Below are 26,699 nucleotides of genomic sequence, written 5' to 3' on the forward strand. Positions count from 1 at the left end.
TAGGGTTTTCAATAGTTGTTGCACTCATTTATTGAGTCATGTCAGGACATAAATAGGTTTTGCTCAATCAACAAGAGAAATGAAACACGAGGAATCCTTGAACAGTAAACTAAGAGGTAAAGAGAGAGAGAATACTTACAATGCACTCCTAAGTATTCAAGACATCTTTTTTTCTGAAAAATAAAAAGTATTCAAGACTTCCACTATTTATAAAAGAGAGATATTCATTAGGTTCCGATATATAAATTAAAAATTAGTATTTCAAATGTAATTATACCATCGACTACAAAGATCTTCATTTATGTTATATTTTTCTACAAAGGCCTAAATTTAAAACAAGACATGATGAGATATTCATTAGGTTCTGATATATAAATTAAAAATTAGTATTTCAAATGTAATTATACCATCGACTACAAAGATCTTCATTTATGTTATATTTTTCTACAAAGGCCTAAATTTAAAACAAGACATGATGAGATATTCATTAGGTTCTGATATATAAATTAAAAATTAGTATTTCAAATGTAATTATACCATCGACTACAAAGATCTTCATTTATGTTATATTTTTCTACAAAGGCCTAAATTTAAAACAAGACATGATGAGATATTCATTAGGTTCTGATATATAAATTAAAAATTAGTATTTCAAATGTAATTATACCATCGACTACAAAGATCTTCATTTATGTTATGTTTTTCTACAAAGGCCTAAATTTAAAACAAGACATGATGATTGTTTGTAAGCATATCCATGTCCTAAGTGATCAAATCAGATACTAATCTGATCTATATTTTACCCTTGCTGCACAGAAGAGATTGATTGAAAAGTTCAATATATAAATCTCTTACCACTCATTTGTATATGATATGGTCCTGTAATCTTTGGAACAGTAGGGTAAAAGAGGATAGGTAATTCTCAGTGTTTTGGTATAGGATAATTATATTTAGTGTTAGTCTAGTGACCCCCTCAAATGATGGTGGTGGGAGCCCTTGCCCTTGTCAGATGAAGACAAGGCAGGCCTCGAGCTTTGCCCCCAGTAGGGTGATAAAGGGAGACGTCACCAAAGGTGCTATAGTGGCTGTTAAAACTTCTAGCATAAGCCTTATATATATGGGATGACAGACAGACATACTCATTAGGCCAACACCCCATCTTAGCTTTGAGAGAGCCAATCACCTTCTTTCTCCTTTTGATCTTTGGCCAACATGGTTTTTGTTCACTTTTTAGAACTTTTCCTATCTATCATAAATGAAACCCTAAATGTCTTTTGCAACTCAAATCAAGTATCTTTCTCAAGATTTTATATTTTCTTTGTTGTGGGTTTTTTTATTATTAATTTTCTCTATGAGATAATGGGTGCCCTTTCTTATATTAGTACTTGCCTGTTTTTCTCCCTTTATAAAGTTCTGGATATCCTTTAGGACATCCATGTTAAGTGGCTTTAACAGGGCCAAAGTTGCTAAAGCTAATTCTTTGGATTTATCTAGTTAAATACTGAATCATGCATACAACCCACACAAGATAATATTATTACAAAAATTAAAAATTTTGATAATTCAAATTTAATCCAAGATTAGCTTTATGCAATTTTTCCCTTTTAATTAAGGTCTTCAAAGAATACAGATTCATGATTTCATGATCATCATCCTTCCTGGCCATAATCAAAGCTGCCTTCCAGAACCCATTGGATTAAAACTATCCAATTAATCTGAAATTAATGTAACCCTAAAACCTGATGAAGGAAAGATTACATCGAGAAGCAAAGATTGATGATCCTTAAAATCAACTACAGAAAGCAGCTAGCTTCTGGGAGTATCATATATTAATGTACCAAAGTAGTAAGAAGTAGTACCCAAATGTACCACCTCCTTTGGTTGTATTGAATACCATGAGTCAAGCAAGACAAGCTGCCATTCCCCCCTCAGGTGAGGAGACTTTAACAAGCAACAAAAGAAGATTGTTTTGGCATCTGCAAAAGATACATAGGCATGGAGACAAAGTTTCCACACCTTCAACTTTTGCAGACTTTTAGAAAAGGGAGCTATAAGAACGGCTCTTTTTATGAGGTCACCATCAACTTCTTCCCTCCTTTTTCCTTTCTCTCATAAGTGAAATTCTTTGCATGGGAGTAAGGGCAATCTTGGATCTGAAAGCCCCCCATTATCAATAGGTATCCGCAGTCTTCAATCATCATCTCTCTCTCATCCATCCAACTATCTGTTTATATTTGTGCATTTATCATTTGAAACTGATGATTGAGGGATCCAAGGTAGGACACTTCTTTATGTGATGCTTCAGTTCTATTGGATAGAGAGAGAGAGAGAGAGAGAGAGAGAGGATAGCACTACCTTAGTGTGTACTGTATAGTTGTTTTCCTATTCCAAGTCTTGGCAGAAGAGCTGGTCAAAAAGTTGGGGAACACACATGCTAGTTTACTAGAATGTTTCTGATGAGATTTTAGGAAATGATGCTGCTTTTTATGATTGTTGGGTCCTTTTCTTCAAGCATTTTAACCTCTCACATAGAGAGAGAGTGAGAGAGAGAGAGGAGCTGTGTATCAAGTTGTTTTTGTGCTCCAAGAGACTGAACATTAACCCATCAAAGGATTGGAAACTTTATGAATGCCTACAGGGACTACACATATGTAGGGAATTTGGCAATGAGCTGGTCTGGGCCCTCAATGTTTCTTAAGATATGCAATTTCAGCCCAAGGTAATCAAGCCCATGTGCAGGATAGAATATGTTCTTGGATGGGCAATAAGTTCAAAGTCGAGCTTCATGGTAGCTTTAAACAGCTTTTGATTGGAATCTTCTCCAGTTGTAATTCTAGCTTTACAAGTTCCAAATTTTAAATCAAGTTCTTAGATGCTCTCCATTCACTAAAAAATAAAACCCTTCTGGAATGCTTTAATCATCTTTTGACAAGTCTTGTACCATTCTTCATGGGCATGCCTCTTGTGATCTTGTCCAGTCAGCAAAGAACTGTACTGTATTCATGAGACTCCATTTAAAAAAAAAAAAAAAAAAAAACAACAACAACAACTAGATCTTAATTGTAAAAAATGAGTTGGGTTCCGGTTGAGCAGAGTTAAGCCCATGAATGAAGGTGAACCTAAGGTAAATGCATAATTTTTTTTGTGGACCCATTGTGGGCCAATACCCATCCTTGCCTTCACAATTAACGGATCCTGGTCTTACATTCAGTCAAGCTAAGCCCATAGTACAGTGCACTTTGATCAACAGCTTTCCCCAGACTCCCCACCCCTTATGTTGGCCTTGAGCCTTCCCTTTTCTCTGGGCCTATGGGCCTTCCTTCCCTCCTCTCTCCTCTACCCCCCCTTCCCTAAATTCTATTGTTGGCCCATAGGCCCTTGATTAGGATGGAAGAATTGGGCAGAGGGGAAATGGAATAGACTTTTACTCTGCTCTTTGGATGACCTTTTTAAGTGGACATATAAACCGATTGAGGTCAGGCTGGAGAATGAATCAACCCGGCCTTACAGACCAACCCAAGCCCAAGTACTGTGTCTGTGCTCATCAGTTGATCAGCCCATTTGCTTCTTTCTCCGTGTGCAATTAAGTTTTAGACCACAAAGAGAGAAGGACAACTAAAGTCCGGCAGAGGAGCAAGAAGTAGAGATCTTCTTTCTTCTTCTTCTTCTAAATTGTTTTAGGGTTGCTGTTTAACCGAAGTAGATTACTTCTTATTAGGGTTTTAGAACTTGCACTAGAAATAGAAAACAAAGGAAAAAGAAAACGAGAAACGGAACATCACATCAAAACAGACTCGGTTCTCAGTTTTTGGTTTCTGTTCACACCATCACCCCTTTGAACCGAACCGCAATCAAACCTAAAACTGGAACCAAGCCGATTGCTAAGCTTACTTTGAACAAGCTACTGAACCATTTATTTCTTAATGGGCCTTAAATGGATTATTAATTAAATGCTCAATTTTCAAAGTCATGTATTAGTGTATTAATAAGATAAAAGGACTCGTACAACAATAATCAGTGCAGGCGTAGAATTGACACTCCGACCAGTTGGAGTGTGAAAATTTGTTTTGTCAGTAAAAGACCTACAAGGACATGAGAGGTCATGGAAAAACATTCCCATACTGACGGTTTGGGGATCTTTTTCCCTTCACAAATTGTATTAAAAAAAAAAAAGAAGGATTAACAATTGAATTGGGCTCATTTTCTCTTACTATATTTCTCAATTTTACTCATGAATATCGAAAATATGTAACAAGATATTTCTTGAATATTTCAACTTTTTTAACTGATTTGAACATGAATTGAATAGCATGAAAATTTTGATCCATATGATCATCAATAGCAAATTATAACTAACTAAACATTAATTGTTAATCTTTCCACATCACATTCAATAACAAACAAAGACATAACTATAGATTGGTGACATTCTATACAACTAAAATCAAAAGTAGTAATAACTACTTGATCTTTCCACAGTGACCTTAAGGGGTTAACAAATCATACCTACTTAAGAGGTTGCATTCACTACATAACTAATCAACCTAACTCTCTCCTTTTCATTGTTAGTATTTATTTATTTATTTTGGTAGAAATTGTTACTAATTACATAAGAGGATATCAAAGTTAGATAAATATGAGCCTCAAGGTTTGTCACAACTGCACTCAACTTATTCTTAATACATGAACCCATGGAGTCCCTTCCCACTACTCAAAATTCCCACTTCAAACTAACAAGTTGTCTGTTGAGCCAATCAGCTTTGGGACTTCAGTATCTCAAAATTACATAGTTGCCTTCCATATAGGAACCACGATTAATTAAGATGGGACTCTTTAGTGTTCGTCGACCAAGTGTTCCAAATCTTGGGGAACACATTAGACATCACGAACTCATCAGACACTCCCTGTTTTGGATTTCTTTCATCATCAGAATATGATATATAACCCCAACCGCGCGTTAAGGCCACATCTCTCATTGGGTCCCACATCCATATATATATATATATATATTTTGTAGCTTTTGTAAGTGGGCCGTGGATGGTGATGGTGAGTGGTGACTGTTCATATCACAAAACAGGTCATTGGCACCAATGCGATGGGGAAAAGGCCACTTCACTGAAAAATGGGGCCCACGCGACTCCTTCTCCTCCGTGGGCGCATGAGAGCATTATGGGGGGAACAAAATAATAAGCCACTCACCCCACATTCCACTTATGAGACATACATAAGAATATACCATTTCATCTCATCTCACACCATTCGTGAAGCGGGAGTGATCCGTACTATCCAGCTAACTTTGGAAGAGCCTTTCTATCTCCGTCGTATGACGTGCATTTTCTCCCCATCTAGGGAGGTGCTTCTTCCCATCTAGGGCGGTGATCCTTCCCATCCCTCGTTTTTATCCTAATCCCGATTTATGGCTGATCCACCACGGCGTCTCCTCCTTACTCATACTGGCTCTACATCATCTGCTCAACCAATTTCCCCCTCAAATACTGAGGCACAGTCTTCGAACACTGGTAACAATGTCGATCCATTCGAAGAAGATGTCTTCCTCCTCGACGACGAGACAGAAGACCGCCTTGCAGAATCATGGTCCACAACCCTTGTGGGTTTTGTTTTAGAGGGAAAACGATACAGGAAACAAGCGGTGACGGATGGACTGGTTAACGCCTGGAATCTCAAGCTAGGAGTTGGAGTCTCTGTTATGAACCAGAATAGGTTCTTATTCCAGTTCAACCACAGGAATGATATGGAGAATGTTCTTGCCGAGGAACTGTGGTCTGTAGCAGGCAATTTGATTGTTCTTGAACCTTGGAACCTAGAGCAGAAATGGGAATTTCATAGAGTTGCCTTCTGAGTTCAACTCCATTCACCCAACCTTGAACTGATGGAGCTTAACCTTGGGCTGCAACTAGCGTCAAAGATTGGTATCCCTAAGAAAATCATGCTTATACGAGGTTTTCAAGCTGGGCAACGCCAACATTATCTCTGAGCAAGGGTGATCCTGGACATTCGCAACCCCCTCCGCACTACCATTCCGATTCGGCAACGGTCTGGTCTTCAGATTGACATTAAGGTGAAGTATGAACGTCTACCTTTGATTTGTGTCATCTGTGGTCTCCTAGGCCATGATGAATCGAGATGTTCATCAGTTTTCTCAGCCAACTCCGGTAGATCTACAAGTACCCGTCCCACTCCACGTTTTGGGAATGAAATCAGAGGCTATACACTTGATAATCGGCTCATTGATTCTGCTACAATCTTATCCGCTGGTGTATCCCAAGCCAACACACATGACGAAGTGAGCCCCCAAGATTTCAGCCCACCGGAGTATACTTCCACCGGAGCTATGGAAGATCAGTTCCTACACCCCTCTCAGACCTTTCCACCCACGCGCGCTCAGCCAATGATGGGCCTCACAAGCTGCTTGGTGCCCCATACTTCACCCCCTCGTCAGGTCACAATCACAAGCCCAGTAGCACACCAAATCAGAGAAACTTCGTACAATCATTTCCACAACCCTATGCAACTCCATCACCACCCATCAACGTCGAAGCATACCTACCTTCCCTCCATGTCTCATCCTCACCCTACGGCCACTAATCAACTTGGAAACCTTACCCAACTTGGCAACCTTATCCCAACTCTGCCTGCGCACATCCTCCAAAACCCAGAACTTACCCAAGCTATATTAACCATTCCCCCGACCTTATCAAATATTTCCATAACTACCCCTATTGAACAAGCTCAAGAATTGGGCCTCCCTCTTCAAGCCCTGTCCCTACTTGCATCTGCAACTCAGCCCACCAAACAACCTAGGCCCAATACCAACACCTCCTTTGCACCAAGCCCATCAATCATAATTACAGAACAACCCCAAGCCCAACCGGATATCCTCTTAACCCATTCTCCATGCCAGCCTTTCTAAGTACCGACTCTACCAGCCCATCATCAATAGAGCCTTGCACCATTCCGCCTCAGTCCATCCCCTAGTTAACAATTCGGCCGAATAATTCACGAATTATTCAGCCAAATTGAATTTTACCGAATTAAATAAAAAATTCGGACCGAATCCGAATTAAAAATAAAATTCGATAAAAAACGCGCTTTTTACTAATTTAAATTTAAAACACGAATAATTCGGGCTGAATTAAACTGAATTATTCGGTCCACTTAAACAATATTATAAAAAGAAAACAAAAAAAAAAAACAAAACGTCATATATGAAACCCACGGTAACCACCACTAAAATAATTTTTTTTTTTTTTCATCTTCTTCTCCCACAAATTTTCGCCTCTTTCTTCCCATATTTTTTCTCTACCTAATTCTTCTATAACAATCGTACGAATCTACTATTTGTTTCGTTTCTTTCTCATAACTTCATCAGTTCATCCTAAGATAGGGGAGATATCAAGCCTTGATGGATAATTTGAGGTTCCGAGGGACCAGGACAGATTCATATCGCCGTATCAATCAATCTTCTTTTATATTGTTACTTTAATTTTGAAAAAGTAGTGCGTCTTAGTGCAATATGGGTCTTGTGAACCCAAGCAAAATGATAGTGAAAATTTTTTGTGGTCAATTTATTTATTTGTTTTATTGTAGTTGTAATCTTGCTTTCACTGTTTTGGGACCTAATCTATTTCATGAGTAGAAATTGGATTACAATAACCATTGCTTCCATCGCTCAATAATAATTTTTTCATAGTTTTTTACTTTATTATATAAAGTAATTTGCTCTTTCTAGGTATACAAATCAAGTTAATAACTTGATAAATAAAAAATATACAATAAACTATAAAAATAATATCCGAATTTTTTTCTCGACTTTTATTTTTTTAATTGAATAATTCTCGAATCCGAATCCGACTCCAATTTTTATTTTGTCCGCTTTTTTGATCGAATTCTTAAATTAATCAATCGAATTATTCCGAATAATTCTCCGCCCGAATAATTCCCGAATCCGAATTTGCTAACTATGATCCATCCACTCTCAACTTCTTGATACCACCCCTGCTCATCCTCTTAAAACCCATCGTCTTCATCCTGCTCGGCAAAATTCTAAAGTTGTGAGACAAAAGAAAGCACGCAGAGCAAGGCCATACCCTGCTCCCACTCCTTCGGTAAACAATTCCTCCTCCCCAGCAGAGCATTTTTTAATGCAACACCCCGTGGCGGCTGGGGATCAGCCTCATGGGGAATCATGAAAATACTCAATTGGAATTGTCAGGGATTGGGGGGTTCCCTGACAATCCGTTCCTTGCTCAACCTCTCCAGGAAAGATAGACCAGATGTTATATTCCTCATGGAAACAAAATGCTTGGTTTCTAAACTTCAACAGATGCAAAGAAAGCTTCAAATGAACTCTGTTTTTGGAGTTGACTCTTGTAATCGATCAAGTGGTCTTGGGTTATTCTGGCAGAAAAATACCCAGCTTAAGGTGCTCTTTGCTGATGCCAACATAATTGATACTGAAGTTCAGACAGCGGGTAATTCTCGATTTTTCCTCACCTTTGTTTATGGAGATCCTAACAAGTCTAAGAGGATTGTGGTCTGGGATAAACTTAGGGGCATTGCTGCCAATCGTTCAGGGGAATGGCTATGCCTTGGGGATTTCAATTCCATTCTAACTTGGCAAGAAAAGGTTGGCGGAAATAGAAGTGGAGATAGGGATATTCAAATGTTCAGGGATGTAATTGGAGATAGTACTCTCATGGACCTAGGCAGTAAAGGACCAATTTACACCTGGAATAATAAAAGGAAAGGGGCAACCAACATCAGAGTGCGTCTTGATCGAGCATTTGCCAATCATTCGTGGAGCTGTCAGTTACCTAATTCTACTGTCTTTGTTCGTTCAACTGTCGGATCGGATCATTTCCCTTTATTGGTTGACACTGAAGGCGGCAGATCACAGGGTCCTCGTCCATTTAGATTTGAAGTAATGTGGTTAAGGCACAAGGATTGCAAAAATGCTGCTAAATCAGCTTGGTCCAAGATTTGTGATGGAACTGGTTCTCAGGTCTTAAATTCCAAACAGAAGAATTGTAGAAAAATTTTTAAGAAATGGAATTCTGAGATTTTTGGTAATTTGCAAATTAACATATCCAACCTTAAGGAGGAGTTGGAACATCTTATGAGCCTCCCATCTTCAGTTTTCTCCCAAACTCGTATGTCTGAGATTACTTCACAGCTTGCTGATGAGCTTTTGAAGGAGGAAGATTTTTGGAAACAAAAATCTAGGATCCAATGGTTAAATGGTGGAGACCTAAACACTTCATTCTTTCATGCTTCAACTATTCAAAGAAGGCAATTTAATAAAATCTTGAAGCTGAAAAAGCCTATTGGTTCTTAGATAACATCTCAGTCTGAGATAAAAAAAGGAGATTCTTTCTTCGTTCCAGTAAACTTATACTTATGAAGGTGTTGATGTGGATTCCCTACATCAGACATTGAATTGTATCACTGCATCAGTTACAGAAGACATTAATGAATCGCTATGTACATGCCCGGACATTGATGAAGTTAAAAAAGCTCTCTTTGCTATGAAGCCTATTAAAGCTTCAGGTATTGACTGTCTCCCTCCCGTGTTTTTCCAAAGATTTTGGGATCTAACACATGTTGAGTTGTTTGGTTTTATCTCTGAATTTTTTCATACAATAGTTCTCCCTCCCCACTTCAATAAAACCATTATTTGCCTCATCCCAAAGAAGAACTGCCCAGAATTGGTTGAGGATTTCAGACCGATTAGCCTATGTGGAGTGGCGATGAAGATTATCTCAAAAATTATGGCTAACCGTCTCCAAGAAGTGCTTCAGTGCATAATTGCTGCCCCGCAATCGGCCTTCATACCTGGGCGATCTATTTCAGATAATGTCTTCCTAGCCCATGAGCTATATCATTACATTAGGGGTAGGAAGAAAGGCAAGAAGAGCTTTATAGCCTTGAAACTTGACATCAAGAAAGCCTATGATAGGCTAGAATGGGCCTTCATCGAACAAGTTCTCCTCCACCTTAGGTTTCATTCTTCATGGGTTCAAATGGTCATGTCTGAGATCGGCTCTGTTAATTTCAGTTTCTTGATCAATGGTACTCTATATGGCAACATTATTCCTACTCGAGGGATCCGGCAAGGGGACCCTCTCTCCCCGGCAATATTCACTATATGCACTCAAGCTCTTTGCTCAATTTTAGCATCTACTGAAAGGAACAATCTTATAAGGGGAATAAGAGTTAGAAACAGAGCACCAGCAGTATCTCATCTACTATTTACGGACGACTGCGTATTATTTTCAGAAATGCAGCTAGAGCAGATCCACAATCTGAAGGGCTGCCTTATCTCTATTGCAAAGCCAGTGGCCAGTCAATCAATAGGAAAAAAATCAGTCCTTACCTTTAGCCCAAATACAGCTCTGCGTTTCAAAAGATGGTTTTCTCGTATATTACATATTAAATATGGTGAAGGTCCTCATAAATATCTTGGGCTCCCTCTTGATTTTGGCATCAACAAGTTTGCTCTGTTTAGAGAAATTAGAGACAAAACCTCGGCAAAAATTGAAGGTTGGAAGGAAAAGCTTCTTACCCCAGTTGATAAGGAGATTCTTTTAAAATCAGTTGTTTCATCAATTTCTGGTTATCCCGCCTCGCATTTCAAGCTACCTCTCACCATGATGCTATTCGAAAAGCTTCTGCAAAATTTTTTTGGGGGCAGGGAGAGAATGACTCAAAAATTCAATGGATATCATAGGACAGGTTGTGTTGTTCGAAGTCGAAAGGAGGGCTAGGCTTAAAGCATCCAAAGCTCCAAAATCATGTTGTTCTTGCTAAAGCAGCTTGGAATTTATGGAAGAATCCAGAATCTTGGTGGGCAAAGCACCTGAAGGTAATTTATTTCCCCCACTCTAACTTTCTCTCTGCTATAGTGGGTAATCGCCCTTCTTGGGCTTGGCGTAGTTTGCTATTGGGTAGATCTGTTTTAGAAGAGGGTCTTATCTGGAGTATTGGCACAGGCAACAAGGTTAGAATTTGGGAAGACAAATGGCTCTACTCACTTAAGCATTTCAAGCTCCAACATCCCCCTCTCCCTGGATGCACTCTGGTTTGGGTTTCAGACCTTATTGACCCTATTAACAGATGTTGGAGAAATGACCTTTTGACCTCCTGGTTTTCCCCATCTGATACGAGTGAGATAAGGAAAATTCAACTGGGTTTACACATCATAGAGGATTTTCAAGTATGGGGTGCATCTTGGAATGGATCATTCTCAGTTAAGTCCGCATACCACTTACTTTCGAATAAAAAAGAGGAGGAAATAGAAGGTAGGGGCTCTTCATCTCATCGATCAATCAGGGCTAATATTCCAAGTACAGTTTGGAATTTCATATGGAGTTGCAATACACTACCTAAGATACGCTCTTTCCTATGGCGTATGACTGCTAATGGTGTTGCTTCAGCTGAAGGCCTCAACAGAAGACAAATCCCAATTGATCCTTCTTGTCCAAGATGTGGAGCACAATCTGAATCCATTGACCATATCATTCTTCATTGCCCATTTGCTAAGGCCATTTGGTTCGGGTCCTCTCTCTCCCATCGGATCCCTGATGACCCCTCCTTTCTCATTCACTCTTGGATCCAACAATGGTGTGACCTCAGTTCACAAGATAAACTAATGACCAAGAAGAACTTCAGCCTATGTTCCTTTGTGGTTTGGACGCTTTGGCTTGCTAGGAACGAGCTCATCTTCGAAAGAGATAATTGGACCCCTTCTGATGTAATATGCAAAGCTGAAGCTTTCTTTAACGAGTTCAATCGAGCCAAGTCTCATGAAGAGGTTGTGGATCTTCCTACTGCTACTCCACCAAGGCCAGATCAACATCTAGTTTGGATTCCTCCTCCTCTTGATGTGTTGAAAATCAATGCCGATGCATCTTTTGTTAAAGATAAATCGTTTGGTGCCTTAGGCTTTAGTACTCGTAGTCACAATGGATATCCACTGTTGGCTGCATCGAATCCAACACCAATGCACTCAATCATTAGCGGAGAAGCTGAAGCAATTAAGGAAGGTATTTTGGAAGCAATTGGTTTAGGATATTTTCGCCTTTGGGTGGAATCAGACAACCAAGAGGTGATTACTGCCCTTTCAAATGATTCTAGCTGTATTCCTTTTCAAATTTGGCCTATCATTGAGGATATCAGGTTCATGTGTGCCAACCCTATAGAGTGTTCATTTTCTTATGTTCCAAGGGCTGTTAACGGTATTGCCGACACCCTTGCAAGGAGAGGCTTGTCCATCTGGTGTAGGACAGTATGGCCTCAATCCACTCCTTGGTCGAATTAGCTCTGCGAAGTTGATGCCTTGGCTTGTAACCGGTCCTTTTTTCAATAAGATTTTGCATTACCAAAAAAAAAAAAAACAAAAGTTATCTACTTGTCAAAATAACCATGTAAATTTTCCATGTTGTAGAATTGAGTGGGCCACAAATTATCAATTTGGTTTGACATTACTAAGGATGTAATAAAATAAATTATTATGGGGCAATGGGATGGCAGTCAAGAAGTGTAATTTGAATAAATTAGGTGTAGCATAGAAGAAAATGTTGAGAGGGATGTGCGACAAGATCAAGAGAGACAGAGTAAGAAATGATTGTATCATAAACAAGTTAGGGGTTGCACCAATCCAGGACAAGCTTTATGAGAGTCAGTTGAAGTAGTATGACCATGTTTAACGTAGACTCGTGGATTCCCCAGTAAAGGATGTTGTTTTATGGTTATTCTTGTTGGTAACTCGGCCACGTGACAATGATGATGTGACCAGTTTGGGTGACATGGTCAAAAGTGATGACATGGTAGTGTTCAATGTCACCGATGAGATAACATAGTCACATGTGTGCATAGAGTGGTTTGATTCATCCATGGTAAGTGGTGCTGGTTTCTAAGTCAAAACTGACAAAATTGGCTTATTTATACTCATGGGCATTTTTGTCAATGAAAATGACATTTTTGGAAGACTGTTTCTTCATAAAAAAGATATATTGTAATTTATCTAATCCAGTACATATGATTAGTGCATCTGATTTTATCGCATTCTGATACCGTATGAAGAAGTTACAGTATTTATGATAATCGAGGGTAATTTCAGCACTGAAGATGAATTTTTTTTAAAAAGTGTTCTTCATGTAACGATACGAAAAAAATTCGATCTTTTCAATGGTTATGATTTCATCACGTTCCGATTCCTTATGAGGAAGATGCATAATTGGAAAGGTCTAGGGGCATTTTGATCTTTTTATATGATTGAGTCAGATAATCAGGTTTTCTGGAAAGTCATAGATCGTTTAGTCGCAGTTCTAATGCACTTTGTTTCATCCCAATCGGATAACTTATGAAAAGTTACATGTATTTCCGTGAAGCCGATTCAAAAATCAAAACCGAAAAATCAACAGATGCTCTCAGTGTTGGGTTTATTTTCCAGATTTTAATTTTAAAATTTTAGGGGCTTTTGTATAATTTTGAGATTTTGAAGGTCTGAGTTGATAAGGGGCGTTTAGCACTGGAAATATGACGGTAGGGGCTTATGTGTATATAAAAGAATCAGAAAGATCCTTAGCTCAGATTGAGCCACATAGGCCAAAATGCTAATCGAATGGAGCGCGCTATGCTGATGCAAAAGATGCTTGCGTATGAGTTGGGGTTGGTTGGGTACATTGGCTATGATGGTCTAGCGCTACACCGTATTGCATTGACTAGTGTGTCCTATGTGCATCATCATCAAAGCTTAGATTTCAATCTCTTGGATCTGGATCAACTAGATCTTATAGATACAGATCTAATGATCATTAAATGCTTATCCTTTATGGTTTAAGTTGACATAGATCCGAAATTTACGCTGATGTAACCAATGGTAGCTTGACAACACGTCTGACGACATCAACACCTACGTCATGCTGACGTCATCTTTGACTTTGAGAGATTCAATCTTATGGTTTAGGTCTATTGTCCATTGGTTTAATCGGACGGCTCATATTAAGAGATACCTTTTGATGAGATCTACGGCTAGATCTGCGCCTCTGTTGTGGCCACCTTCGGTGTAGCCTACGCCACTCCTACGAAGATTCTATTTTAGACCATCTCATTGCTCTAGCTTCAAATGGTCATATGTCCCTCATTTCAACTCCTATCTAGGTGAACCAAATTACAAATTCTTCACCTTTCTGAGCTCTACACAGTGGAAGAAATAAGGGTTTTAGAGATTGTAAGGCTATAGTTTTCGTGTGTGAATCTCCTCCCTCCATTGTTGACCATTGAAAAGCTTAAAGACTTCATGTGAGTTGTTTTACACTCCATTAATGGTGGTTTAGAAAGGTAGTTGGGTGATATTGATGGTATCTTATTTCTAAGCCAGGGGAAGAAGAAGAATGAAGAGAGGAGCTTCCCCATTTGTTGGTAGAACCATGAGTGGGTTTTGTTGCTCAATGGGAGTTTTGTTTACTCCATTAATGAGTGTTTGAGGAAGTGGTTAATGTGTGTTGATGATGCATTGATGCAAAGCCAAAAAGGAAGAGAAGAAACCAAATGAAGATTTGTCTGTGGTAACTTTGAAGAGCAAGAAGCCAAAAGGGAGAGAAGGTGTGAATACCAAGCTTGTCAGTGCAAGTTCTCAGTCATCCCAGGCAACCGGTTATGAGATTTTCTAACCTTTGATTTTCATTATATGCATGTATGTATGCTAGACTTAGTTGTTGATGAATGTATACATGTTAGGTTAGTTGTGGATGAACTGTAAGCATGCTAGCTAGTTGTAGATGTATATGCTAGGCAGGTTTTGACTGTAAGGCATTGATATAAGCCCAATTTAATTGTATTATTTGTTAAATGCTTAATAGGTGCTAAACATTGGGAGTGGTTGCTCCCATGTAGTGGGTGTTACACGTTGTACTGGCACTGCGAGTGCCATATCAACTTTGGCTTAAAAAAATTGGATGTGGGTGCTCATGACTGTGGGTGTAGTCAAAAGTAATGTATTGAGTAGATACAAAGTCTTTATGAGCACTACTCCTAGGAATTAGATAAATTGTCTAACCTCGTAAAAACCCTATGTTGTGGGTGTGCTTCTTGTTTGCATTATATATATTGAAGTGCATGGAATACCGAATGGGTGTACACACTTGGAAGTGCCTATGAGAGGCTGAGTGTGCATACGACTGTGTGCAAACAAGGACAGGTACATGTACAAGTGGATCAGGGTTTGCCGTGTTAGATATTGGACAAGTTTTGGGGATCGAAATTAGACTCATTGATTCACCCCCCTCTCAGTGATTACCAGGTTACAACAAAGGAGAGTGACGAGTTTCAATTACATAAAGTCAAAAGGAAAGGTATGCCTAAAATGACTATTAACGAAGTAGTAAGAAAATATATGTAGATGGTAGGGCTTCATTCTAGTATGACAGTGAATAGAGGTAAATGGAAGACAATGACCCGTGTAGCCGACCCCTTGAAGGGGATGTTCCAATGATGTTGCTTTGGCTACTACTTTTTTTTTCTTCTTTTATCTCATTCTACTTCTTTTTTATACTTCTTTTTATTCTTATGCTTACTATTATCTTAAACCATATTTGATCGATGTAGCTAACCCTATCAAGTTGGGATAAGATTATGATTATTGTTATAGTAACATAACTTATTATTGTAGACATCTCATTTTGTTACTCTGAAGGATATCCTAACGATAATGAATATTTAATGAAAACTAAGGAATGCTATATCTAGAGGTTCGGAGATTTCCTCACATGTTTTGACATGTCATATGATCGCTCAAACAGAATGATTGAAATACCCCTAGAAAATAAATTATGATCAAACATGATATATGACCTAGAAGCTTAGATGGTATGTCTGAATAATATATTATTTTGTCATATCAAAATTTGATATGAAAATGAGTTCCTTTGTCCCTTAATTGGGAGATGATTCCATTTCAAAAAATGCAAGGTTAGTTTATCTCCTTGCTCCACAAGGTCAAGTTCTGGTCGTACAATGATTACACATTATTGATATATCTTTGTATCTTATTTGAATTCATCTTTATAGGTTTTCTACGATATGTTTCATGCCCCGTGAATGTTGACAAACGGTTTGAACAAAATTTCCCATCATCTTAGCTGGAAGAAGAGCTGTTTATTCTCTAAATTGTTCATTGTTTTGGAAGAAAGGTCATTCCTACATTTGTTCAAAACTTGGTCTGGTTTGGTCTTGACTTCCCGCTATTGACATGAAATTGTTTCAGTTCCTCTCTCAATTGCATTTTCTTTTATAAGAAACATTAAAAATTATTATGGGTGGATTAATATATATATATATATATATTTTAAATAAAAATAAAAATAAAAAACTACTAGATTTAAAATCTTAGATATATAAATTATTTTTTTATCGAAAAAAAAGAATCATGTTAATTTGGTGTAAAAACTGTCTAGAGCCTAGATTGTGTAGGGTGCAAAAGACACTGCTACTCCCTTGTGATGTATTCTGAATATACTCACGTATGTTCTCCCATTGACGCATTATCTGGTGTTTCCTACACCACACCGACAGGTGCTCTTGATAATGATTTGTCACTCAACAAATTAAATAAGATAAAATAAAAACTCCCGTGACCACCAGTTTTGGATCAGGCATTAAAAAAGAGCGATAAACTGCTTCTCGTGATATTTATCTACAACGCACGTTAAACCTCCGACACCATTCACCAATTAGATCGGTATCAACATGAAGTTAACTTCCATCACACGGTCCTGAATTCCTGATTGACTAATGGGCAAAACTAGTCTTCATTCCACATCCCTCTTTCCTTCTAATTAAATTCAAATTTTGAATTTATACAAAGTCCACAAAAAGCCACGATGTTATATGTCCATGTCACATGGGGGCCCCACCCTTTTACATTTAACATTTCCAAGAAAATCTCCTTCTAGTAATTATTGATAAAAATACATATCCGTTATTGGCCACCGCCTATTACCAGTCAATAGTACGGTCTCGCTGCCCTCTTTCATTCACTCATTCTCTATTTATCAACCGGTTCACCGTCTCTTCATGATTAAAAATCAAAATCCACTTTGTCCACACAAATAATCTAAAGATCAACTTTGGTCGCAATACCACAAAGCCCCTCCCTCTCGATCTCGTTTTGGAAACACTTCCAACATCGACATGAGCGGTCTAAGTAAGCTTGGGACTGGATTGACTGTGGTCTTCCTTGTCTGTCTCTTGCTTCTACTCGCCGAGATCTCCTACGTCTTCTGGTGCCGTCGTAGATTCCGACAACAAAATGCCACCGTAGAGTCTGACGCTTCCGGGGAACCTTACTCCACCTCCACCACCACCACCACCACTAGCAGCAGTCCTTCTAAGGAGCTAATATACTTCTCCTGCTGGAAAAAACAGTCCCGCATCGAGCCCGCAACAGCTCCGACAGCTCCGGCCACCACGGACCAGGAGAATCCATCACCGGAAATCGATAACCCTTTGAAATGGCATGTGCTGTATGGGCAGTCAAGGCTTCTGTTCACTATCAAGGAAGAGGACAGAGAGGATTTGGAATCCGAGAAATCTTCCTCGGCGGAACGGAACCCAAACCCCATCAACCCCAAGAGGAAGAGGGTTTCTCTAGGCGATTGTTTTGAGATTACCAAAGAAGATCCACCGGTGGAGAGTCTGGTGACGGAGAAGGTCTCCGTCGTACTCGATGTGGAAAATCTGCAAACAGAGAGTACCCCATTTATGACCCCCTGCGCTTCCCCTTCTTCCGGCTCTCCATCTCCTTCTCCTCCTAGTGTTGCCGGCGAAAACAAAAGAGAGGAGGGACTTCAGTTAGCTTAGAAGTGTGGGTCGAGGGTGGGGTTGTCGTCGCCCAAATCGCCTCCGTCGGCGGTGGATCGAGGTGACGTTTGATTTAATTTTACTCGTTTCTCCTCTTCTTCTTTCTTTTAATTAGGTTAGGTCCTGTAATCTGTAATCTGTAATGTAAAGCAGTACAAAGTAATGGGGAGTTGGTGGAAAGTGGAAGAGAGTGATTGAGCATTTAACGCGGATAAAGATCCAGACTCGTACAATTCCGGTTCTCCCTGTGAAAAGGTTAAAAAAAGGGAGAGAATTTTCACAGTGTAGTGAATCTATAAGATTGTAAAGTATGAGAAGATGAAAAATATCTTATATGTAGCCGTTAGAAACAAGATGGCAGGTGTCGTCTGAGAACTACTGAGAACAGAAAACACCAATATGTTTGTGTCTCTTTATGTGGTTTGGGTTTAAGTTTTTAGTGGTTTACTAATAATTACTAGGCTCTGAGGGAACACAGGTTGGGTCCTCCGGCCCCTGTGGTCACATGAGATGAGGCCATGATCCAGAAGTCTCTATTTTTCCTATTTTTAATTATTATATATTCACATAACTAGGTTAGCACACCGGAAAACTTTTTGAAACTTGAAAACAGCATGACATATAAGTCACCTCATTCCTTGTGGGGCAAATTTGACGTCAGATAAAGGAAAATTATTATTAGCGGATCCTATTTAGTTGGGATAAGGATTAGTTGTGTTGTTGTATAAAAAAAAATTATTCTTTTATATTTTAGATATTTTGGATGCTAAAATGAATCTGGACGAAGTTTCCGAATTGGAGAAAAAAAAGGAATTTTATTGAAAAAATATTCAAGTCTCTATTTGATACCTGATAATAGTCATCGCATTAGGTTTATCCTTTATTTTCTTCGAGTCAGATTTGAGTTTTAATTCTTGATTGATACTTGGGTTGATGTTATTGTTGGTATTGTTTTTCTTTCCTTTGTTCCAAGGCATTATGCATCTATTTAATTAATGGATAAGATAGGGATTTAGGTCGTGTAAGAATATGATATGATATGGATCAGTCTGAATCAAAACATTTTTTTTTTCATTAAAAAATAAAAATCCACATTCGGACCATACCAATCAATCCATATCAGCATAGATATTAATTTCGATTACAGCCTATACTGATATGGATTGGCCATCGATTCTTAAATACCTGGGATATGAGTCCTAAAATATGTTGATTGAGATATCTATTTCAGCATTCATTTAATATAAATTGGAATTCTAGGTCCTCTTTAACCTCCATCAATTTATGTTTTCACTCAACCACAGTTTCACATGGGATAGGGCAGTGGTTCGAAAATAAGAAATAAGATGTTTACAATGCACAAGTGTCACACCCCATCTCCACTCATCTGAAGGTTAGTGACATGGACACGTACACGTGTTCATAATCCATCCATGATTTAGGATACAGTACTTTAAGTGCATAAAATTATGAAATGATTCTATGATCACAAGATAATAATAAGAGTCAAATATACATGACTGGTGGAGTCTAATCATAAATATCATATTTAACAAAATGTTTTCGCAACAGGATATTAATTACAATTATGCGCCTAGGGCTACATTTGATATGTAAACAAAAGGATTAAAAGGGAAGATGATACTCTCATCTTCAACGTGCTCTGAAAGCACAATCGTTGCATACACAATCGTCCTCATGTATGACCAATTCTTCGTCCCTGAAGTCAACTCCGTAGAGGGCCGGCTCCTCAGTCACAGTCTCTGAAGGGTTCCCTAAATCCACATCTAAAAAGGGGGCAACAATGGGGGTGAGCTTCCATGAACCCAATGAGGGGTGCACACAAACATCCACAACAAATCATGAAATAAAAATAATAAAAATGCTCAACCAAACCAATATGAATGCGTTTATATGAACGCAATGCCATGATCCAGATTATTATCAAACAAACTTAATCAATAGATTTCAAGTCTATAATGGGTATTAGTGCTACTACAACATAGGTGGTATCCCCAGTTACGAATGTCCATTATCGATCCCTAAGGATAAAAGATAGTTGCGAGTCAGGAGCATACCGGTCCCTACATGGCTACTTCGTTACCCGGTAAGCCTCTATTAATAATCCCCCATAATATATCTCATCACCGAATCTAACATCGCATGATGGTTTGTCACAATTCCGGTACCCCCACACCTCGGTCACCGAAAATTGTCCCCAACCTCGGTCCTTTGGACGGTAGGATTAGCCAATACATAAACCCCTATTGGCAAGGGTTGTAGCACATAGGTAGTTATCCTAGCCCAATGCATTCTAAAAATGTCCAACTAAATCAATATGAATGCATTTATATAAATGCAATGCCATGATCCGGATTATTAGCAACCAAACCTAATCAATAGACTCTAAGTCTATAATGGGTATTAGTGTTACTACAACTTAGGTGATATCCCTAGTCATGAATGTACGTTATCAGTTCCCAAGGATACAAGCTAGTTGCGAGTCAAGAGCATACCGATCCCTACATGGCTACTTCGGTACCCCGGTAAACCCCTATTAATAATCCGCCATAATATATCTCATCACCGAATCTAACATCGCGTGATGGTTTGTCACAACGCTAGTACTCCCCACCTCGGTCACCGAAAATTGTCCCCAACCTCGGTCCTTTGGACGGTAGGATTAGCCAATACATAAACCCCTATTGGCAAGGGTTGTAGCATAGGGATAGTTATTCTAGCCCAATGCATTCTAAAAATGTCAAACTAAACCAATACGAATGCATTTATATAAATGCAATGCCATGATCTGGATTATTAGCAACCAAACCTAATTAATAGACTCCAAGTCTATAATGGGTATTAGTGTTACTGCAACCTATGTGATATCCCCAGTCATGAATGTACGTTATCAGTTCCCAAGGATACAAGCTAGTTGCGAGTCAGGAGCATACCGATCCCTACATGGCTACTTCAATACCCAGTAAGATCCTATTAATAATCCCCCATAATATATCTCATCACCGAATCTAACATCGCTTGATGGTTTGTCATAATGTTGGTACCCCCCACCTCGGTCATAAAAAATCGTCCCCAACCTCGGTCTGTTGGACGGTAGGATTAGCCAATACATAAACCCCTATTGGCAAGGGTTGTAGCACGGAGGTAGTTATCCTAGCCCAATGCATTCTAAAAATGACCAACTAAACCAATATGAATGTATTTATATAAATGCAATGCCATGATCCGGATTATTAGCAACCAAACCTAATCAATAGACTCTAAGTCTATACTGGGTATTAGTGTTATTGCAACCTAAGTGATATCTCCAGTCATGAATGTACGTTATCAGTTCCCAAGGATACAAGCTAGTTACGAGTCAGGAGCATACCGATCCCTACATGGCTACTTCGGTACCCGGTAAGCCCCTATTAATAATCCCCCATAATATATCTCATCACCGAGTCTAACATCGCTTGTGGTTTGTATAACGCTGGTACCCCCCACCTCGGTCATTGAAAATCGTCTCCAACCTCGGTCCGTTGGACTGTAGGATTAGCTAATACATAAACCCCTATTGGCATGGGTTGTAGCACAGGGGTAATTATCCTAGCCCAATGCATTCTAACATGCCACACCAAATTACAATCACACTCACACACCCTGTGGGCATACAGTGCTGGAACCAACCTTCGGCTATCCTGTACCCCATACTCACACACCCATTCAAACACCCCCCCACACACACACATTCACCCTGGGCATGCAATGCTGGAACCCAACCTTTGGCTACCTTGCATCCCAGTCACACACACACACACACACACTTCATTCACAACTCATGTCATTATGCAACATACACAACCAATACAAATAACTAGTTTATAATATGAAATTAACATGCTTATCCACATATGCATCGTAACCTAAGCTAGTAAGTTTTGCCACTCACAAAATAAAATCAACCAAGTCCCCTCACCTCGAGTCCTAAGTGATGATGGACAGTCGACGCTTGGTTCTACTTCTAGGATACATAAGATTTTTAAGGAATAAATCATCTATAGAGAAATGAGACCCTAGGCACATATTCTAGCTTCATTTCCTATTTCCCTTTTCTTTGAAATTGTTCTCAATTTCGGGGTTTTTATAACTATAGGGCTAATTTAGATGTGGGGGATGTTCACCCACCTCAATTAACTTAGATTAAGTGTAATCAATGGGTTGGTTAAGATGGGTTTATACAATGCACCCAATTTCTCAAAATTCAAATCACGACTAAGCTAAATTTGGGGATTTCGGTTGATGGTGTATATGGTGACCACCAATGGCTTATGTGCTCATCCCAATCCACTATAATGTATTTAATTTCATTTTTCCCCAACCTAATTTTGGGTTTGAATGGTGTGGTATAGACGGTTTGAACAAAACCCACCATTTCTAGGGTTTAGTTACTCAAATTGGAGATTTCATTAGGGGGTTCATAGACTCAAATTGATCCATCAATCTTGCTAGGATAAGTCTCCTACACTAAACCCCTCTCCCAATTTGTAGTTTTGACTAGTGGGAAAGTGGGTTTTGGTAAATTTTCCCATCTCTAGGTTTTGTATTGCCCAAATTAGGGGTTTTTGATGGAGCTTCCTATGGAGGAGGTTTATGCACCTAATGTGAGTGGCAAAACTTACTAGCTAGTTCCCCACACCAAATCCCCAAACCAATTCGTACATAGGGCATGTGGGTAGGGAGATTCGGTTGGGACGATTCTCCAATAGCTCAATAGAAAGGGAAAAGACTAAGGAGAGAGAGACGTGTGTGTGGAGAGGGGTAGAGAATGATCTTACCTTACTTGGTAGGAAACTCTTGCTTTCTCCTCCCTTGCTCTTCTTCTTCTTCTTCTTCTTCTTCTTCTTCTATTTTCTCCATTCTCTTGCTTTTAGTTTGGTAGAAATGAAAGGAATGGTAAGAATCTCTATTTATAGTCACTTAAGTTAACTAAGGACTATTTGAGAGAAAAATGGGTTTTCATTCATTATCGGGTTAATTCATTGGTTGGCACAAACAGCCCACTTTGGGGTGTCCGGATACATTAATCTATTCCCTAATATGTTGTCCCAACTATTAGGAGTGGTTTGAGGTGCACAGGTATGAGGGTCGGGCCCCACGACCAAATAACCCGATTTTGATCGGTATAACTTACCGGAGGATTTCACCGATGAAAGCCGAATTGGTCCCTTTGTGTGTAAATGGATATTTAAGTTGAACGGACCCTTTCTAAGGTGTTTCCAGTATGAGAGCTCCATCCCTTGGTGCATTTTACTATTAAAGCTCAGGCAAATCCATAAGTTACAAGTGGTTGTCACCCAGGTTGCATTACCTATGTCCAAAAGTTTAAATTTGGTCAAGATGGGCACGGGTGTAACAACAAGAATATATAGGCTTTTATTTCTTTTTTTATGAGTAAGAGAACCTAGATGCTTGTACGGCCAATGTACTAGTGCACAGGCCAATGGGAAGCCGCACGGAGGCATCTGGGTAGGACAACATGGTCAATTGTGCCTACCTATGTCTTGATATATAGCCACGCAAGCAGATATGATTCTTCTCTGCTTACTTTAATTATGTAAATATGAAATAAGTAATTTTTTTTAGGGAGAGGTATAGGAAAGCTAGCGGGACATAATGGTATCAGGTGTGCTAGCGAAATTTTAACCGTAGGATTTGAGATAACCGTTAGATTAGGAGAAAATGTTCAAAGTTTCAATCCACAGTTGTTACACCTTGTCTCTCCCCTAATTCTATCTCCACCCTCGGTAGCTACACCAGAACATTGCCACGTCGGCGTTCTTCCCTCTGCAATTGTTCTAGCGGCAGCGACGGCAACGATGTGTAAGGTCGTCAGTATGAACAACCTCTCCCGATACAGTCAACCTCACGACCCTAATGTCAATCTCGCCTCTGGCTATGCCTTCGACGACGTCGTCCACTCCATCACTGGCCACCGCGAGAGAGAGGTTTTCTTTCACTTCCAGATCGAGCTTTGTTTTTTTTTTTTAATCAAAATTGAAGTTAACTAAATTCATTTAATTATATTATTAGGAGTTCCATTGATAGAGGAAGAACACAGGCTTTTCCTATTAGGTCTGCAGAAGGTCGGGAAAGGATACTGGAGAGGTATCTCTAGAAACTTCGTCAAGACTCGTGCGCCTACTCATGTCGCTAGCCATGCCCAGAATTACTTCCTCTAGTGAAGTAATCTCAACCGGAGACGCCGCCGATCTAGCCTCTTTGACATGACCCCCGATACGGTACTTCTCATAATTTTTTCCCTCTTTTAATTTTCAAACCCTAAATCTTATTTCTTCTTCTTCTCAAATTTCTGGTTTATAGTTCATGGGATCAACTAGTGAAGAAGAACAAGTCATCCAGGAGAACACAACTCTAGCAGACTTCCCACCGCCGCCGGCGTGGGATTTATGGTACCAGCATATCCAATGACGGTTACTCCGGCCAACTACGATACCCATATGATGGAGAATTTAACCCTGGGACAACCCGACCTAACAAATGAATCGTCATCGACGAAGCTAGTTCGTCTGACACCTCTGCTACCAATCCCACCCTCATCAAGGATGGCGGATCTTAATCTGAACCAGAAATCCCCCATTGATCCTTCCCCACTTTCTCTTAAGCTCTCCACATCACCCGATCAACAGCAGCAGCATCAACTTGGACTTGGGGTGGCCGTGGCGGTGGAGCAGCGGTGATAGCGACAGCGACGGGGATAGTGGCAGCGGCTGTGAGGGATGGGAAATCGTCTTAGATAGTGAGAGAGAAGAAGAGTAACTGTACAACGTCGGGGCTGGGTAGGTTACATAAAACAAAAAGTACCCAACATTATTGATGTAATCTATCTAATCCAACGGTCTACATTCGATAGCTTTCCTAATACCATTGTTTTCCATTGGCTTTCATAGCCTTTTCCCTTTTTTTTTTTTTAATATTAAGTAACAACAATGATTATTTAATCTACCCCCCTTCATGATAATTTTATTTTATATATATTTTTTTTTTTTTGGGGGTAAGTAATATCTTGGATTTAGACTTGAAAAACCTTGGAAGGGGTGTGTATCCAAAAATAGGAATACAAGTAAAGCTTTCAAAATGGGGTTAATTTCCTACATGGTAAAATGTTCGAAAAATATGTCATAAGGCATGTTTGTTTGTTTATTTTTTATTTTTGGGTTGAATGTAGCATATTAGTTGAATCTCAAAATTTGTAGTCATTCACACTTGACTTGTATAGTAAATTTCAGGCTAAAAGGCAATCACATTTCAGTACCAGAATCAATTTTGATAAAAGTTTGGATAATTAAGAAAAAAATCCAATATACGGTGTCCTATGTGATTGATTTTGACCTTGAAATTTGATTGATGACTAAACAATATGACCATTTATCTATCAAATGAGTATAATTGCCACATACGCCATTGATTGATTTGATATTGAATTAATATTTTAAAATATATTATAAAAAACTAATTAAATGATAGATCATAGAGTTGAGATCACGGTTTTATAATTATGGACCAGTTTTGGGATTGGTCTTTAGTATAGTTTGTTCAGAGCCATGCGTTTAAAATGAAAAAAAGAAAAGAAAAAAAAAAAAAAGGGACGGTCAAGATATTTTAGAACGAAAACATATGTTACACATTTTAAAGGTTTAGATTTTGGGAGAATTACATGATTATTCATTTTTGGGTTTTTTTTTTTTTTTTTTTTTTATAAAATTATCCATTTTATGTTTTAGTTAACAGTAATACCCAAAATCAGGTACTGATTTACAAAACTATCCCAAAATAGTAACATTCACCCAATTAATGATATATTTTTCCATTTTTACCCTAGCAATCCTCCACCTCCCCTTTACCCTATCACCCTTCCCTATAACCACCATGCCAAAATCCCCTTGCATGTCTCCATTCTACCCGATTGCTCAGCCGCTAGCCATTCTCTTACGCATCATCACCAGTCGTCACCAACACCAGCCAACTCTGCACAATGCTGCCTCCACCCCTGCGCATCGCACATATCATGTGAATCTCTCATTCTTCACTTCTTTTTTATTTCTTAAATATAAGGGTTCAACTTAATGCCCCTCAAAATTTGAAGATCTCTGGAGAACGAAACCTCGACAACAACATATGGATTTGTTTAGAAAAGAATGTTCAGATTCTAGACAACTGCAACGTCAATGGACTCCGGGCGAAATTTGATAGCGGACTTCTTTACAACATAATGCCCAAAAAAATCACTCCGGTCCAGCCCCGAGTCCAGAGTCCAGACAATACCAACACCAGCACCAAGTAAGAAACTGACAACTGAGTCGAAGCTCGAGTCCCACCTAAAACAACTGCTAAAGCACCACCGAGTTAAAAACCTGAGACTAAAATCCCACTTGAAATAGCTCTTCAAAAACCATCAAGCCATAAACCCGAAACCATAACCTTTTTTTTCTTTTTGCCTTCCTTTCTAATTTCATTAAATCTTGCAAAACCCTCTCCCAAGAAGGTTTTTGGTGGAGCCAACACTCAAAATCCCTTGAGCAAACTCACAAGCATCTCCACGGCTACACCCACTGCGCCAAAGGGCTAGGGGTAGGCAAAAAATGACCATTAAGGAGGTAATTAGAAGAGACATGTAAAAGTTAAGTTTTCACCCTACTATGGCATCTAATAGAGCTATCTGGAGGGCTAGGATCCGAGTTGTTGATTGTTCGCGAGTGGGATGTCCCAAAATGTGTTTTTTTTTTTTTGTGTGCTTT

The 26,699-nt window shown here is 39.1% G+C and overlaps 2 protein-coding genes, 1 long non-coding RNA gene and 1 pseudogene across 3 annotated transcripts; 3 read left to right on the forward strand and 1 right to left on the reverse strand.

The window, feature by feature from the left end:
- The first annotated feature begins 11,668 nt into the window (after nucleotides 1–11,668).
- On the forward strand, nucleotides 11,669–12,337 carry LOC122078117. Its single transcript, XM_042643978.1, has one exon. It carries the CDS (start codon nucleotides 11,669–11,671, stop codon nucleotides 12,335–12,337), a length of 669 nt encoding a protein of 222 aa, XP_042499912.1.
- A 4,874-nt stretch (nucleotides 12,338–17,211) lies between these two features.
- On the forward strand, nucleotides 17,212–17,880 carry LOC122078118. Its single transcript, XM_042643980.1, has one exon. The coding sequence runs from the start codon at nucleotides 17,212–17,214 to the stop codon at nucleotides 17,878–17,880; it is 669 nt and encodes a 222-aa protein (XP_042499914.1).
- Nucleotides 17,881–19,347: 1,467 nt separating this feature from the next.
- LOC122078689 lies at nucleotides 19,348–22,847 on the reverse strand. Its single transcript, XR_006140156.1, has 2 exons — nucleotides 22,719–22,847; nucleotides 19,348–19,667 (listed from the first exon to the last, which is right to left on the reverse strand). It is a non-coding gene; the product is annotated as an uncharacterized LOC122078689 (long non-coding RNA).
- Nucleotides 22,848–23,759: 912 nt separating this feature from the next.
- On the forward strand, nucleotides 23,760–24,641 carry LOC122078119 (annotated as a pseudogene).
- The last annotated feature ends 2,058 nt before the right edge of the window (nucleotides 24,642–26,699 follow it).

Source organism: Macadamia integrifolia, chromosome 5 (genome assembly GCF_013358625.1).
Source record: "Macadamia integrifolia cultivar HAES 741 chromosome 5, SCU_Mint_v3, whole genome shotgun sequence".
Classification (NCBI taxonomy): Eukaryota; Viridiplantae; Streptophyta; class Magnoliopsida; order Proteales; family Proteaceae; genus Macadamia; species Macadamia integrifolia.